This window comes from Pomacea canaliculata, linkage group LG7, assembly GCF_003073045.1.
Source record: "Pomacea canaliculata isolate SZHN2017 linkage group LG7, ASM307304v1, whole genome shotgun sequence".
NCBI lineage: Eukaryota > Metazoa > Mollusca > Gastropoda > Architaenioglossa > Ampullariidae > Pomacea > Pomacea canaliculata.
The window spans coordinates 22,645,752-22,663,236 of NC_037596.1; the positions used below are offsets into that span (position 1 = coordinate 22,645,752).

The window sequence follows — 17,485 nt, forward strand, 5'->3', positions numbered from 1 at the left end:
TTAGTGACTTCTTTGTGCTTGTCATACAGAACATGTAGATGATGTACGAGCCATTGTCCAGCGTGCTGTGAAAGACTTAGCCATTGAAATGTCCCTCAAGACATATGAGGAGGTGTGGCTCAGCAAGATATTTGAGCTTCGACCTCACATTGGCAACAAGGTGGTTGCTACAGAAGTGATTCAGGTAAACTGCTTTAGAATTTAAAACTTTAAATGTTCAGCATTTGTTACCTCAAAGTTCTGAGAGTTTGTTAATGTTAAGATATCTTCAAGATAATAATCGTTTACAGATGAAGTCCCATAGGAATTAGGGAATGAGGTTTTCATCTTCTCACCCTTGCTGCTTTTTCTTCTGCAACCCTCTAAATGGAATTGTGAGGATTGGTCAGGTGGCGGTGGCCATTAAGTAGCCATGTTAGTTGGGGGAAGTAGTATCAAACCAGCGCAAGTGTGCACCTTCAGTATCAGACCTAGAGGTCTCACCATCCTGCTATCCACTTAATGGTCTGAGTTTTGGAAACTGCTGACTAGTTCTTGCAGGATTTGGAAAATAAATGACAATTATGATATAATATTTTGTCAAACTATGAAATCAGAAAATGCATATTATTGACATGTTTCAAGGGAAGAATAGCAATCCTGTTTACATAACTAGCATATGTTTGGTTTGGTCTGTATAATTTTGGTAAAGATAGTCTTCAGCGCAATGACATCGTTTTTTTTTTCATTGCTTCCTAACAGGACAATCAGTCAGAGTACTCACAGAGTGAGGCAGGAGTTCCACAGCTGCAGGCACCATCAGGGAGAGCAGGTGGAGTGCGAACGACTAGCCGGGTGTCCAATCAGAGCAGTCACAGCAAGAACAAACGTAGCTCCATCTCGTCATTGCCTCAGTCCCTTCTGAACTTAGGGGAGGTAAGAATGCTACTCCGTAATACCCATAACATATGGTATATGGTAAATGTATTTGAATGAGCTTTCGTTCAAATGACAGTAGGTGTCCATCAAGGGTACTCCCTGTCATCTGAGTTGTTTAACATTATTTTGGAGAACACCATGCATAGAACCGTCAACAACCATCCTACTCTCATTTTTGTTAGTGGAAGGCTGATTTGCAACCAGCACTTTGCTGAGCAGCAATGATCTGATAGCAGGCACTAATCAAGAACCTTACCAAGAAACTGACAGTTCAATGTTTATGCCTAGTACTGACAAGAGTAAATTCATTATCATCGGCAATGGCAAAGCAGATATGCAGACCTGCTCACTATTGCCCAAGACAGGCATGCGTGACGGCTTGTCAGCTGCTGTGTCTATTCATGTGGTGCCAGAAGACAAATGACTGATGAGTGAAAATACAAAACACAGATATTTAAGAGAGATTAGTGCCATAGGGCATGTTATTTTTAAGTACTGGATAGATTTTGGCAGTAAGTAATATTGAAAAGATTTCGCCATTATTTTTACACACACACACAGAGCAAGCAAATACTATACTGATGTGTAGAGTGCAGCATTTATTCTTATTAGATTATGTAGCATGCAGTGTGCTACACAGAGCAAACTAAAGAAGTCATTATCATATTACTAGCTTCTGTGAGGAATCAGTTTTGTTACTGTGTCACCTGCTATGCCTGTTTTAGATGGGCATTGTTTGACCAAAACTAATTGCGTTTCTTGTTTGAGCAGGACTCAGGAACTCTCATGCTGTTGACCAATACAGATCCCATTTTTGAAGAGCTGGAACACCATCAGGTGACGCTGCAGGCCATGCAGAGTAACTCTTCTGCTGGCTCCTTTTGGATGAGGTCCTGAAATGGCAGAAGCGTCTTCAGACCATTGAGGCGGTTCTGACTGTCTGGCTGGAAGTCCAGGAGAAGTGGGTAGAGATGAAAGAGGTAGGTATGTGCCTTACCTGTAAAATTAACCAGGGAGAGTGATGGGGATGAGGATGACCTTTGACATTAAGGTATAGTAGTGGATGTTGAAAAGTAGTGGATGCTTACACAGTTAAAGTAAGTTAGAGAGCAAGGTAAAGGTATCAACATTGTTACCTTTTGTGTCTCTGTAAAGAAAATGGCTAAATTTGTAGAGGATTATAAAAATATAATTGTCTTTCATTTTATTTGACGTATAAATCATATGCAGCTGAATTAACTCCAAATTTAAATGAACAGAAGTATTGTAATAGCATGAATATTAAATAATAATAATAGTTTTTACAGTGTTACATACAAGCAGACACAACAATGATTTGTGATGTTACAGTATAAACATTGCAGTGTAAAAAAGTCCTTTAAAGGATTCTTTAAAAAAAGATTACATATTATCTAAAGACATTCATAGATGTAGACATCCCCAGATTGCTGTAAGCAATCACCTTTATATACTGGCTTAGTGAGAATGTGGAAGAAAATAGTATGAAAAGGAAGTGCATGAAAGATTTGACTGCAGATCAAGACCTAATACATGGTTTCAGGTGTATAGTGGAGCTGATGTGAGAGCAGCCTTGTCAAGTGATGCCAACCATTTTGCGATGGTCAACAAGGACTTTCGCCTCTTGATGCGAGCCACAGAGAGGAACCCAAATGTGATGCAGTGCTGTTCCCGTAAAAGTAAATTCTTGAATTCTTACTTCATCTTGAACCACAAGCCAAACATATACAACTATATGTTTATCTATCTCAAATAAATCAAGATAAAAAATATTTAAAAACATTGGCTCGAAAATCTGAAATCTTAAAATAGTATTCTACCTTTTGAAGGCAGCTGATAAAGTTTTCTGCCTTTACTCTGTAGAAAACAAATGACAGTGAAGTGGAAGTTTTATCTGTAGATAATATCTTGATTAGAATATTGAGATTTGGCAACTGTCATTGCAGATATTCTTAAGATCTTGGAGCACATGCATGGCAGTCTTGAAAAATGCAGAAAATCTCTTCTGAACCACCTGGAGCGCCGACGTCAGATCTTCCCCCGCCTCTACTTCCTCTCCATGGAGGATGTCCTGCACATTATATGTAATGGTGAGTAAATGGTTGACTGGCCAACCCAGACACAGTTAAATATTATCCTGACCTGACCACTTGTGTATATACACACACACTCACATAGTATACACAGGTGTTTACTTAAGATGTCTGCCAGTAATTTCTTGATGTTTAACACCATCAGTCATTGCTCAGATTCTCTGTTAACTCTGAGGAGACCACTGCCTTGAGTACATGTTTGTAGGTTGTATAGCCACAGCTGATTGCACATCATTCTGCAATCTGTGTATGGCAGGATACAGCCTGAGCCAGGTGAACATGTACATCAACAAGTTGTTTGAGCACCTGGGTAGCCTTGTCTTTGAAGAGGTGGATGACAATGACAAGTATGGTTTTATCATCACTGGAGTAGATTCTGCACTGGGCGAGAGACTTCACTTTCAGCAGGTAAAACTGTTTCTTTTGTTTATGCTTAATTAAGAATTTTTAAGGTGTTTTCAGAAATACTTAACAGATTGGTTGTCCTCTATATGCATGCTGTGTGTGTGTTATGCCCAGTGTGTAGCTCCTATCCAGAACCTGGTATAATATAAGATACTTTTTTTCTCAAGTCAACCCATTGTCAGACTTAAATTTTTCTGGAGAGAAACTAACATTGTTTGAGTAATGTACTTCTGTGACCTGTTCAAAATGCCTGTGCTTTGCAAGAGACAAATTTTCATATATTGGGTATGTGCACATACACACATATAGTGTTCACCTCTTTCTGTTGCAAGCCTGTTTTGTGTGAGGGTCACATAGAGAACTGGCTGACCTCCTTCCTCATGCAACTAAAGGCAGCTCTACAGATGCAACTGGCTACTGCCATGGGTGTTGAGAAGCCAATGTCAAGATCACAGGCCAGGGAGAAGGAGCGAGAGGCGAGTGGACATTCCAAACCAGGTTCTTCACAAACCCGAAAAGGTGAGAGCCTCACAGACAGGTGGCCGACATTGAACATACTTTCTGACATAGGAAACATGCTTGCCTATGAGCATTTAATTATATATTTTCACAATAAATGATAAGAATTATAATATAAATACTATACAGATACAATGCATGTCTTTCTCATAGGTTGTCTTTGTCACTATTGCTTGTATTATGATTCTCAGATGGCAAGAATGGTAAACCAGCTAGTCGTGCAACCAGCAGGCAAAGTCTTCGTGCACAAGACACAACACTGGAGGCTCCGGAGGCAGTGAAGTATTCAGAGCGAGACGATGGTGGACGTTCTTGGACTCTGGAACATGTTACTGAGATTGTATACCTGGCGACACAGATCCAAATGTCGCAGCAAATTTCTGAAGCCATAAGGGCTCTAGAAGCGGGAGAACGTCTAACACTGGAGGTAAGGCATACTTTAAAATGTTTGTATCCCTTTGTTAGGTAAGATGTATATGATGCAAGTACCTTTGTCACCCACCTATAAAGATATCATTTTAAGCTAAGAATAAGACAAAGTAATAGTTATTAATAACTTATTTTTTGGAGATTGTTCTTGTACTGAAATGTTGTGCTTGGTGAAAAAACTTTAGCATTTAACTGCAGTGACAGTAGTGTTCGTAAAATTTAATGAAAAAACATTTTCTTTTCGTTTGACTGGCTGTGCGGCCCACATGCTAATATGAGTTTGAGACCCCTGATGTACATGATGTTAAGAATTCTTAGCTATCTGTTTCAAATGTGCCTCTTTGTGGGTATGGGTGAGTAGAGGCAATGGGATATGCCTATGTTTATATGTGCATGTATACACATGGGCTTGGTGTTTTAGAAAGCTCTAGGCAAGATTGAAGCTGGAATCCAGGGCACCATTTTACTGTTGAAAGGCCTGGAGGGAGAACATGAGCAGCGACTAAGCCGCGAGCGACTCAAGATGACAGCACAGAGTATGTTGCCCAATTAGCTGTAAATAATTTATATCATACATGTTCTGTAGGTTATAGAAAGTATGTTAACTTCACTCACTATATCTAGTTAATTTTTTTGTTTTTTTAAAAGGCAACTGTTTACATATAAATATTCCTACTTACATAATTAATATATTAATATCAATGTTGTTAATAGCACATTAATTATGAGCTACTCAACCATGAGGTCCAAATTACTTGAAAATTATTAAATTCATGCTCCTTTCAACAGGCAGGGTTTTTTTCCAATATGAATACTATTTCTTGCTCAAATCTGTTACATATCCAGCTTGCATTTAATCTAGACTAATGGTCGCTGTAAGTGTGCTAAGAAACTCATTTACAGCCTTGTATATTTCCTAGCCCAGAACACAGGGCACAAGCAGGAATGGGACATTTTGCATGGAACTGGCAGCCTGACCTCCGAGCATGGAGCGTCTTCTCAGGATCTGGTAGGAGGTAACATTCCAAGTCCCCATGCAGAAAGTTACAGCACACCACAGCCATTGGGCAGTGATAGTAAGTTTTGCTCATGAATATTTGTTTTGTAATGTGCAAGATTCTTGCTTGTGTAGCCATGAGTGGTCAGGGTTATGGTGTGAGTAAACAAACTTCCTGCCTGCACACTCAACCCGAGACAGGAAGAGAGGCAGTTAATGTACAATCCTTAATTGAACGGGCTTGAATAAATGCCAAGACTGCATTCCCTCTGCAGCAAAACTTCAGCAGCACCTCATGGCTGTCTCTCCATCATTCTTTGTGTTGCCAAGCAGGTCTCCAGCATCTATCTTCTTCTCTTGACCCTGTTCTACCCATCACAGGGGTAAACTTTTAATGACGACCTTTTCATGCCCAAAAATAAATCATTGCTACCAGCCACACCCCCTACACTTGTTACAAAAAGCTTGATATTAAAGGTCCAGAGGAGTGCACTATTTTTTTTTCAGATGACTATCGAGCTCATTAAAATAATTCTATTAGGAGGAATGGATAGAATGCAACAGTCAAATGAGGAGTGGAGGTTGTCAAGCAGAACTGTACAGACACAAAAGTTAAGAAAAGGGGGAGAAGCCAGCAAAGAGGCAATAGCAGTAGTACACAGCATGATATAGCGGTTCCATTTTTTTAATTATTTTTGTTTTTGATTCTTGAACAATATATATATTTTTCTACTACCCGATATTGGCATACATGTTCATCATGATAAAAGAAGTCAGGAAGGACATGTAAGAGACACTGCTTATCTAGGTGCCAACTTTCTGTGAGGGTAGTGTCTGTCTCTTCTCTCTTGTTACCTTATTTTACCTCAGCACTCTAAGGAGTTGAGTACCCATTCTGCAAGCAAAGTGCATTGCATTACATAGGTATCATACAGGCTACTGTGACATCAAGTTTAGACCATGTTACTTGAGGCGCTAGCCTATCTACTTCTCATTCAAACACCCTCTGTTTTAGCTGAGAAAGAATGCATCTTCTTTTGTCACGGCTCCTATGTACACCTTGTTCTTTACAGCAGCCGTCCCGATGGACACCATGAACATCAGTCTTCCTGTGCTAAAAGAATTGGGTGACACCAAGGACAGCAATAAGCATACAGCGGAAGAGGAGGGGGATGTGCGACTCATGTTGTTTCCCAGTCAGATTCAAAAACTCACAGGCCTGCTATCACTTCTGGCTCACCTGCGCGACCTTGTGCAGCGCCTGATCCACATATCCAGCCAGAGGTCGCCTGCTGCCAGCTTCGACTGGAAGAGCCAACTGCTGTATACATTTGGCGAAGAAAGCCGCAGTGTGACCATCTCGGTTAGTGCAGCACATGCCTTAGACTGACTTAACCACTAGGTCAGTTAGGTTTGGGTGTATTTATTTAAGGTGACAGCTTTGCAGGGCAAAGCAATTAGCAGGGTGCATTTAATACAGTTTTATTTAGAACTGATATAACTTATTTTTAGATTGGGTTAGATTTAATGTAGACTTTGTGTAGACTTGAATTTAGCTTGATGGTTTGTTTATTGTAGCAAAACAGCTCAACCAGGTATCACAAGCAGCAAACTATCTTTCCTCTTTTGTTATTCGGAGTTAGTTTATTGCTATAAACTAATGTTTACTAATCTACAATATATCATATATAGGAAGAGGAAGTAGTAGTGATAATCACTATAGACTTATTTAGAACATTATTTCCCATGTTTGGCCAAGAACTCAATGGCTTTGAACAAAAGACCAGCATGAAAAACAAAGACAGATGCACAGTTTGATAAAATGAAAGGAGGTATAGCAGAGGGAGAGAGAAGATGAAAAAAGAGACCTTAAGAAATAATGTAAAAGGTCAGAGGTGAACAGTCCCATAGTGTAGTGGATGTAGTGGCAGTGAACTGTAAGTGGTTGTTAACATGTCTGGAACAGGGCATGTGGAAACCCTCCCTTCCACCACCTTGCAGCTTCTTTGACAAATCAGGTACCAAATTAAGGGGAAATTTTTAAACCATAGGCCATAACATGCCTCAAACCATTAACCCTTTGCTTCAAAGTTGAACATGCTAGCATTGAGATTACAGTGCTGTGATTTTTTTGTAAAACGGCTAAATCAGATATTACTTAAGCAGGACTATTTTTGTGTGTAACAGTGCATGAACACAGATTTGGAATATGGGTTTGAGTACCTTGGTTCATCACCTCGAGAAGTCATTACCCCTCTTACTGAGCGTGTTTTTGTAACCATGACTCAGGCAGTGAGCGCTCATACAGGTGTTCTGTGTGTGGGCCCTCAGGTGAGTAAACTATTCACAGACTTTTCCGCTCTTTGTCTTACGAAACACTTACGCATGCATTTAAACCTCAGGCCATCCTTGCATCTCACCCAGCTAACTGCCATATACACAGGCATACACATGCATACTCTCATGCACATACACACACACATGTGTAGTAAAATATGCTAAGGGCTTTGCTTATTCCATGTTATTGAATTTTTTTTTTCTTTTCTGATGATAGCTGTTGATGGTATCGGTTTGTTTTATCCAGGAGTGTGGCAAATTTACCACAGTCAAAGAGCTGAGCTTTTGCTTAGGCCGTGCACTGTACATTTTCAACTGCACCAGCTCAACCAACTATTTGCAGTTGCAGGATATCTTCAGGGGTCTGGCTTCAACAGGTAATAGAGCAGTTTCAGATCAGAATGTTGCTATGTTAATGTTGGCCTTCAGCACCTAAAGGAAAATTGCGTCTACAAAACAGTGCAGTGCAGTATAATACTAATTCACTGATTCATGAGGGGAATTCATTGTACTTATTTTGCTGTCAGGCCTTTAGAAACTGTGCACAGTATATTTTCTAAATGAAGTGTAGGGGCTGTAGTTCAAATTTCAATGGTTTTATTTTTTTTTTGGGGGGGAGGGGTATATTGTTGTTAGCAAAAGTGTCTGCACAAATCATGTCTTACCAATGATAATAATAGGATATTAAAGGTATTTGCTTACATTTAAAACCTTTATTTTTCTACATTTTCTGATGTAGAATAGGGGTGGTACAGCAGTTCATGGTGCACACATGAAAGCATTCGTGCACACACACACACACACACAGAGGAGAAAAAGAACCGATTTGACAGACAGACTGTGAAGTGATGTGTAGATGAAAACCATCTAGTGTACAGAAAGAACAATCCAGATTAGTGGTAAATACAATCCCCCCCCCAAAAAAAAACAAAACAAAAAAAAAAAAACCCAAACAAAGAAAAAAATATATCAAGGATACTTAAATCCACAAACAAAACCATATTTTAGAAGAAGAGAGTAGGTTTATGAAAAATGTGGCGTGACAGTTCATTCTATGTGAGTGAATCAGAAACAGAAGCGAAACAAGGACCAAATGTATGTCTGTGAAGCCTGAGAGAATCAGAAGATGACTGGAGTAAACAAGATATGAAGTGAGTTGGAGAGGTAGGTTGGTGCAAAGCCACTGAGGTATAACAGAGAACATAGACTTTACATTGAACCCATTGAAAAATTGTGAGCCATACAATGCATTCTAGTCTTGTTGAAGATTGCCCTTATGCCTGTGTTCTTTTGTTCAGGTTGCTGGGTGTCGTTTATTGACCTTGCGTTGCTACAGCTGCCTGTCATGTCCGTCTTTGCCCAGTTGATGGGCACAGTCATGAATGCTCTGTGTCAGCACAAAACTGCTGTCCATCTAGAGTCAGATGACATCCAGCTCCACCCATATGGTGCCGTGTTTGGGCTCATCAACTCAGCAGTCCCTGTCACTGCATGCAACCCTGACCGCCAGCTGTTGTATCCATCAGCAGTCAGCAAACTGCCAGACAGCATCCTGAATCAGTTTCGGGTTGTGTCTTTGATGACCTTGGACTTCCAACTTTCCTTGGAGGTTATGCTCTTCAGCCAAGGTTAGCATCTGCGTCCTAATTTTTACTTATTATTGATCCTATTGATTATAATTATTTTATATAAAGCTTTTCCAAAGAAGAACAAATCTAATCATGAAGTTCTTTTAGCTTTCTTATATACTGATATATCAAACAAAGAGATTTTTTAACAACTATTTTATTCATCAAATATAACAAACAAGAAAGATGGTTTGCCCGGACTTGTTTCAGGATTAAATGATTTTTCCAGAAGGTCTTGGACATTTTCAATTTCTCCAACCATCTACATTTCCAGAAATATATCAATATTAAACTGTTGCTATATTTCTTCACAGGGTTCATACATGGCCATGAACTCGCAAGGAAAACCAAACAGCTCTACAGCATGTGTCGCTGCATGTTTGGGACCAACACTTTCATATCTGATAAAGCAATCCTTGGTTAGTGCAGCACACACAGCAGAATTTTCTTCTGTTTCTAAAATTCTAGGCATCATGATTATCAAATCTTTTTGTTATCATATTTTTCACTTTGTACACATTCAATGATCATTTCAGTAATACTGTCACCTAGATACACCAGATGATCCCCATCATCAAGAAAGAAACTTTTTACACCTGCTCAGCTAGACCATCTTTTTGATATTTAAATATTTTTGTGAAACAAAAATTTCTTCAGTTTGAATTTGAAAAGATGACAAGTTACAAGGGACACAGTGTAAGCTTTAGGTGGTGGATGTTACAGGTGAGCAGCGTAGTGGCAGTTTCTATGGCTGGAGTCTAGAGACACTGAAGGGAGTGTCATCCGAAGCTGGAGCAAATCTCACTGAGATTCTTGGGGCCGATGAAAAAGGTTAAAAGTCAATGATCCACATGCATATATATGTATGTGTGTGTGTTTCCATATGTATGTTTGCATATGTGTGTAATTTTGTGTGTATGTGTACATGCTTGTGAGTAGGGATGTGTATGCACCGATGCCTTACAGTTTAGCAATATTATGCAAAATTGTCTAAGGTTGTAAAATCCAAAGTTCAAGATTGACTCTATCAGAAATTAAATATAAAAGAAATTGAAAAAAATATCAGTTGTGCAGTTTTCCATCAGCTGCTCAATCTGTCATGCCAGGTCTTGTGCAAGTAGAACGATAAACATTGAATCTGTGCTGGTTTTCAAGAACATTTGAAGTTTCCATCATCAAACAGCCTATGTAATTTTTCCCTCCATTGAGTCCAGTGATTAGACAATCTATGTTTGCCTTGTCATTATAGACTCCTCTGCAGACAAAAAATTCTTGGAGGAAGCCTCTTTTGTCACTGCTCTGCGAGATGCATTTATGCCCCGCATGACCACAAGGGATGCAAGTGTGTTTGCGACAGTCATGCAGGACCTATGGCCGGATGTTGATGTGCCCATGGTGTTCAGTGGAGAGGAAGAAAAGAACGCAAGACTGCAGTTAAAGGCCTCACTGCATACAATAAAATCAGAACTGCAAGTTAAGAATGCTAAGAGTCTTCAGTCACAGTCCTTGAAAGGTGAGTTGTGAGTTGTAAAAATTATGACATTTTGATGTAGAATTTAGGTAGGCAAGGACAGGATGTGGAAAGATTGAGGAATGTTTATGCATTCACACACACACACACTTACTTTCGACAACTTAATGCACTCAAAGATATTACTTATTCTTACAATACTTTAAGTTATTTCTGAAATGGTTCTAAAGAGTCATACCTTGTCTAAATAATGTGTTCATCCTGCACCGAGAAGATTTTGCGCTTCAGACTCAAAAATCTCAGTCAGAGATAGGAAGAAAGAAGTTTTAACTTGCAAAACCTACATGTCGTGAAAATCTGATTCATTTTGTTTTGTTTTTTCATATGTCTGTTTCTGTACAACACTTCATTTATTGTTGGGTAAGTTTTAAGGCATCGTCCAACGTAAGTTGTGACAATGCTTTATGTGGTTCATACAGTGTATTTTTGTGTCTGTAAATTTCATCAGGTCATCATAAAACTGCATGATGTAAGCCATATTATATTTCTTGCAATCATCAGTAGTAGTATTTACAAAAAGTGAAATGTGATAATAAAAACAAATTGGTAGAGACACAGAAACAGGGTAAACATTGCATGTTCTATGTAGTGTGGCATCATGTTTGCTACATATAGAAAACATTTTTATTGCTTATTGTTGTAAAATGTACTAGATGACTTTTTCACTGATCTGTTGATCTTGCAATGAAGCTTTATGCATCTTTTGTATCATCTCTGTTAAAGGACTTCATTATTCATGTCATAAGGTTACAATGGCAGATTCTTTTGCTTTTTAATAATTCCCTAGTGTATATAGTTTCTTGCACCCCTAACTATTCACATTTAGATGAACTTTTACATGTACTCACAAACCCACAACTTCATGTCTGGAAATCCAAGAAATGTACACTAAACCAATTTAAAAAGGAGTAGATTTCAAAGTGTCAGATGTTTATAGTAGTAATAATAATAGATCAGCATTGTGCAGCACCACAACCAGAGCAGGTTGCACAGTCTGCTCTACCTAATGATAATAAAGGAATAACAGTAAGAGAATCACTGGTTAACAGTAACATGCTATGATACAAAACACATTCAGCTACTGAGTCACAGGTATTGAAAATTAAAATAAGACATTAAGTATGAAAGAATGTAATTAACTCATAAAAAATTAAGTAAAAATTAATGGCATTACTACATGATGGTAATAAAATGACTTCCAAAAGATCAAGCATAGTATTATTAATCATAATATTTTTTAAAACAAATATATTTTCAGTGAGTGTTTGAACATTGCCTTTAAATCAGAACAGCAAATGTAGTTTGGAAGAGTAGAGATTCACATGGCACAGGAATAAAATACCTGGACCCCACAATAGGAATGGGAGACTGCAACCACCCCCACCTTTCCTGTTAATATACATACTGGGATTCTGTCTTCTACTGAGTTTACTGTGTAAATCTGTATTGAAATTCTCCAATCTCACTGCACCATGCTCAAGGCGACACCATATATGGGATTCACAGTTGATTTTAAAACCTAGCCTTTATTAAGCTAATTGAGGAAAATGGGTGGTTATGCGACCAATTAAAAAATAACTTTTGAATCATCTGATAGAAGTTTCTTCATCTGGTTTTTTTTTTGTTTGTATAAATCATTGGACTGGAACCACTGTGCAGGTTAAGGGTGCACATAGATAAGTGGAAAAACTGGTGTTAAGTTTTAGAAATGAAAAAAAGAACATGCTCAGCATTCTTTTGAACTGATCTACAAAACAGAGGAAGAATCAAAACAGTTTGTGTATGGGGTGCATGAGCTGTGACTATGTTCTGTCTTGCTTCAAAATTTCTGATATGCAACAGGATCAAAAAGCCTTGCATTTTGTCTGTCTATTTTTATTATTGTTTTTTGTCTAATTTTGTTTTCTTTGTGCATCAAGCAGTACCTTAGGCTTCATGCTGTACTCAGTGGCTGCCTAGCAGATCATTTATCCATGAAACTTCAGATCAAACATTTGTCATATCTCATGCCAGCTTGTGCCTACAATATTTTCAGCACTGTAATTAGTGTTCTGTTGTACATGTTGTATACGATGGAACGTTTTTCAGGACATTTTTGTTGTTATAGGTGTGATGGGTATCTTTGTACAATGTATCATGCATTGTTTAAACTATTTTAAATGGATAGTTGTCATTAGGTACTATTTTGTTGATAAAAACGTGGAGGAAAAGTGTGATAGTAGAAATACTGGTTATAAGGGAGGTGACAAGGGCTTAACTGATGTTTTAATTACTGCTTCAAATGATTCAAATATTGACGGAAAATAATGAAATATTTATCTCAGTTCTTTTAAATTGTTTGTTCTCTGAAGAAAATAATGTTTAGAGGAATATAGTATCACTTAGTACCCATCTTTTGCACAGATTCCCTGATGCTGAACACACCAGTGGTTCAGATGGCTCATGCTAGTAGCGAGCACTTTAGCACAGTGCTCGACAATGCTGGTAAACAGGTCCTTGAGGACATTCAAGATGCCATCGCTGTGGCAACAGCAGACCTTGCTCTTCTTCCAGGAGCAGCCTTTCAGGCTCGGGTGCTTCAGCTAGCTCAGCTTAACTGCATCCACCAGACTGTGAGTGATTGCCATTTGTGTGATACTTGTTTACAGACTTCAGTTTCTATGTGTATATTATGTTCTTGGTTGTAGAGACTGATGTCCAAATAAGTCTCATAGTTTTGAGTCTTCTTGCCTGAGGGTCCATTTACTTGTATTCCTTTTTTACATGTCTTAGCAACCCATCTTTTAATAATAAATAATAAATGTGTGATTTGTATAGAGAATACTTATGCTCATTGGGAGTGTGTTCTTAGCACTTGAGACAAGAACAAGATATGGACATGTGAAGGATGGAAAGATGAAGAACAGAACTGATGACTAATAAAAGACAAATATAGAAGAACCCTTTATACTGGACACCAGAACTTTCAGAACACATAGGGAAAGATTATTATTGGGTGACAAAATATTATATTGATGACAGTCATTTTGTTTGAGGATGATAATAGCTTTAACTCTAAGAGATACAGCAGTTGTACAGAAACATTTAATTCCTCTTTAAGTAGCCCATCCTGTGGCAGTATTGATGTTTCTGTGATCAGTGTTACAATGACTAGTGTCGTTTGTTGAATGGGGTGACATTTTTGTTTAGATACTTGTGGTAGGCCCACCAGGATGCGGCAAGAGTGAGTGCATCAAAACATTTGCAGTAGCTGAGAGGGAGCGTGGGAAAACAATCAACATCCAGAGCATCTTTACTAAAGCTGTTGAATCACAGGAGTTGATGGGGTTCATTGACCCCAAGACAAAGTGAGTTTATTTGTGTGTGTGTGTGTGTGAGTGAGAGTCATGTGTGTGTTTAAGAGAGAGATAGAAACAGAGTGAGAGAAAACTGACAGTTAGCCATAGACTGCTTCACAAGGAAACAAAAGCAAAAGTTATAGAGTCATATTTATGTCCAGACCCCACAGATGTTGTATTCTTAGTGCTGTACTTATGATGTTGTGGCAAAGGTGTCCTGGGATAAAGAAACATAAAGTAATCTGCGAGGTCTGGACACCACTTTATAACTTCAAGAGCAAGATGATTTTCCTGGAGTTCCACATGCTGCCACAGGGCAGCGACTTACTCTCACTTCATAACTAACCCCTTCATGCAGTAAATGGTCTGATGGCACACTGGTTAGCACCTGTCACCAATACAATAAAGTTTGGCTGTTCCTGTGACATGTAATGACATGATCACTCTTTTTTGGAGGGAGAGGGTGGTGCTTTCCCAGCTAGTATTGAAATAATTTACAAGAGCAGCGACTGACTTGACCATGTTTTGACAAAAAGCATATAACTATGTTGACAGAGAGTGGAAGGAGGGCTTGCTTACCTCCTTATTGCACAAGTTCTGTCTCCAGCCTGTCAACATGAACTATGACATCATGGCTAAACCCACCATGAAAATCATGCAGCTGGATGGTCAGGTATGTCTTGTGCATTAAACATTAACACACAATGTTAATTGTAAAATTGGTGGCTAAACTGGAATTACATGATGGCTACTATGTATACTCGGATGTTAAGCATAATCTGGAATTATGTCTTACCAAAAAAGTCATTAGGCATGGCATTCAGAGATATAATTATGAACTTGACACAAATATTCTTCCACGTTCTTTGTGAGCTTTGTCTTTTTAGGTTGATTTACTATGTTTCTTGCAGTGTGATGCTCACCAGATGGAGCTGCTGTATTCTGTTTTGAATAATAATGGCACTGTGGTTCTGGCTAACAATGAACGCCTGACCATTCCCAATACCCTGCGCTTCATATGGGAGGTAATCAGTTCAGCTATAAGTACTCTTTGACATAATTGCCTTATTGTTTTTAAAAGTGTCTGCACCTTTCCATTATTTAAACTCAATCCTGACATATTAAATGCCATTTTCAGAAATATGTTAGTATTTGCTTGGCTTACATTTATTTTGCATTTAAGAATGATCAACCATTTTAGGGAAGAGACTTAGCTGCATTGAAAAGCTGAATAAATTCTCTGTATAGTTACATACCTGGAAATCGGTTTCCTTTACGATGTCAGGATTGAGTTAAGCAACTTTCACTGGTTTTAAACAACATTCATCTACTGCATGTGGAAACTGTAAATAGATGTAGTTGGAAAGTCAGCTAACTGTGATTTTTCTGGCAGATGGAAAGTCTGGAGATGATGACACCTTCCATGCTGGCCAGCGTTGGTGTGCTGGTCATGAGTGAGAGTGACGTGGGCTGGAAACTCATGCTGGTCCAGTGGCTGGAGCATCGCAATGAGGCCGACCGTGACCTAGTGACCTCTTTCTGCGATGCTTACATTGAGCGCATTGTAGACTATATCACAGCCTGTACCCAACCGGCCATGCTTGCAGGCAAGCCAAGTGACTCTGGGTATCCCCGTTACACCCGCTGCATCAACCATTCCATCATCAATATGGTGCATACCTTCATAGTTCTGCTTGAAGTAAGTGAGAAAAAAGGGCTTTCGGAGTTCCAGCTTTTTATCAGTATAATTTATGGAGTTAGATTTTTATTCCAATCCTAACAGGGAAAGAGGCAGTTGTTGGCTAAATTTTTTTAAAGTGGTCATCACTGATGTTTGTCTAAGATATTTAGTGGCCTTGACAAAGTTTTTTTCAGTTGTATTAGACTATTATCATAATAATAATAAGAAGAATATATTTTGCTTGGGACAATTTTAATTTGTATAATGTCATAATATAATTCAACAACAGTTACACAGTAAAATAAAATAAATGCTTGATGAATCTTAATATTGTACAATGCCATGCATCTATCCTCTATTTTTGGCATTTTGAAACATTTTATTCATCTTCAAACACCTCCCTTCACACACACACATATACATACATGTATATGCATACATATTCATCTTTGAACACCCCCTCCCCCCACATACATATATAAATATATGCATCTATATATATATTTGTGCCATATACCTTCTCTCTATCACTTTGTAAAATTATCAGATGCTTCAGCTTTGGTTCTTCGTGTTTCTATTTCTCACCCACAGGCCCTGGTGAGTTCCTTCAATGATCTTAGTGACGTGGAGTATGAGCGTTACTTCAGCTACGCTGCCGTGTGGGCTTTTGGTGGCTCACTGAATGTGGAACACCGGGAGTCATTCAGCAACTGGTGGAAGTCACAGTTTGAGCACCACATTGACTACCCTGAGGACGGAACTGTAAGTGACAATAATAACATTACCCTGTCCCAGAATTCAAATGTAAAGATTCTGTAGCCTGGTGGCTGTGGGATTTTTAGGGGTTCACAGTGTCAGTGGTGTAACATCTGAAAAGAGGAACATAATCTACTCCTTCTGTCACCTATTACCTTCCCTGAAAAGAAGTCAGGCTTCATCTTTGATGGGTAATCTAGAGGGCAGAGGGTTTTCTAGTTACTTTGCAAAAGGTGAATATTCCATTGGAGGGGAGATTCATCAAACCCTCAAAATCTTTCTCATTCGATTTTGTGCAAATGATGCAGATTTAGGGGTATCCTGGGTATCCTAGTTTGGTCAAAACTGTTATCTCTCTGCTCCTAGAGTGGGCAAAACCTTTATCTTTCTGCATTTTGATTGGCCAAAACCTTTAACTCTTTTTTCGCTTGTGTACACTTATATAAAGAGTTGCCTGTCCTTCAGGATGCTGATGCTGGTGATGAAGTATGTTCTATGTGTACAGAAACACACAATGTTGACAGCAATGATAAAAATATATTGCAGTGTCTTTAACCATTTGTGCTTTGTGTGTCTAGGTCTTTGATTATGTGGTTGATAACGAGACACATAACTTCTGCAAGTGGTCGGACTTGGTACCATCCTACACTGGCAGCCCACATCAGGGAATTCCCCAAGATGCCTTTGTGCATACTGTCCACACAGAGGTACGGGGCAGTGTGTGAAATATTTAGAAGGAAGACAAACCACAGTTTAAAAAGAATGCAGAAGTTGTGACTCACAGCTAGCTTAGCTGCATAACTTACGGGGTGTTTTAGCCATATGATACTTTGTC

General features: G+C 38.8%; 1 protein-coding gene across 1 annotated transcript in view; it reads left to right on the forward strand.

Annotated features, from left to right (window-relative positions):
- LOC112567539 (dynein beta chain, flagellar outer arm-like) overlaps positions 1-17,485 on the forward strand; it is a 68,003-nt gene that overhangs the window by 17,907 nt on the left and 32,611 nt on the right. Inside the window, 25 exon segments of the mRNA XM_025244235.1 lie at positions 30-184; positions 742-915; positions 1,690-1,798; positions 1,801-1,898; positions 2,480-2,615; positions 2,883-3,026; positions 3,286-3,437; positions 3,767-3,953; positions 4,145-4,380; positions 4,804-4,918; positions 5,303-5,458; positions 6,453-6,742; positions 7,567-7,710; positions 7,964-8,093; positions 9,015-9,344; positions 9,659-9,763; positions 10,068-10,175; positions 10,594-10,857; positions 13,279-13,487; positions 14,065-14,222; positions 14,769-14,886; positions 15,125-15,238; positions 15,607-15,912; positions 16,486-16,656; positions 17,229-17,357. Of these exon segments, the coding sequence (XP_025100020.1) occupies positions 30-184; positions 742-915; positions 1,690-1,798; positions 1,801-1,898; positions 2,480-2,615; positions 2,883-3,026; positions 3,286-3,437; positions 3,767-3,953; positions 4,145-4,380; positions 4,804-4,918; positions 5,303-5,458; positions 6,453-6,742; positions 7,567-7,710; positions 7,964-8,093; positions 9,015-9,344; positions 9,659-9,763; positions 10,068-10,175; positions 10,594-10,857; positions 13,279-13,487; positions 14,065-14,222; positions 14,769-14,886; positions 15,125-15,238; positions 15,607-15,912; positions 16,486-16,656; positions 17,229-17,357 (4,238 nt within the window).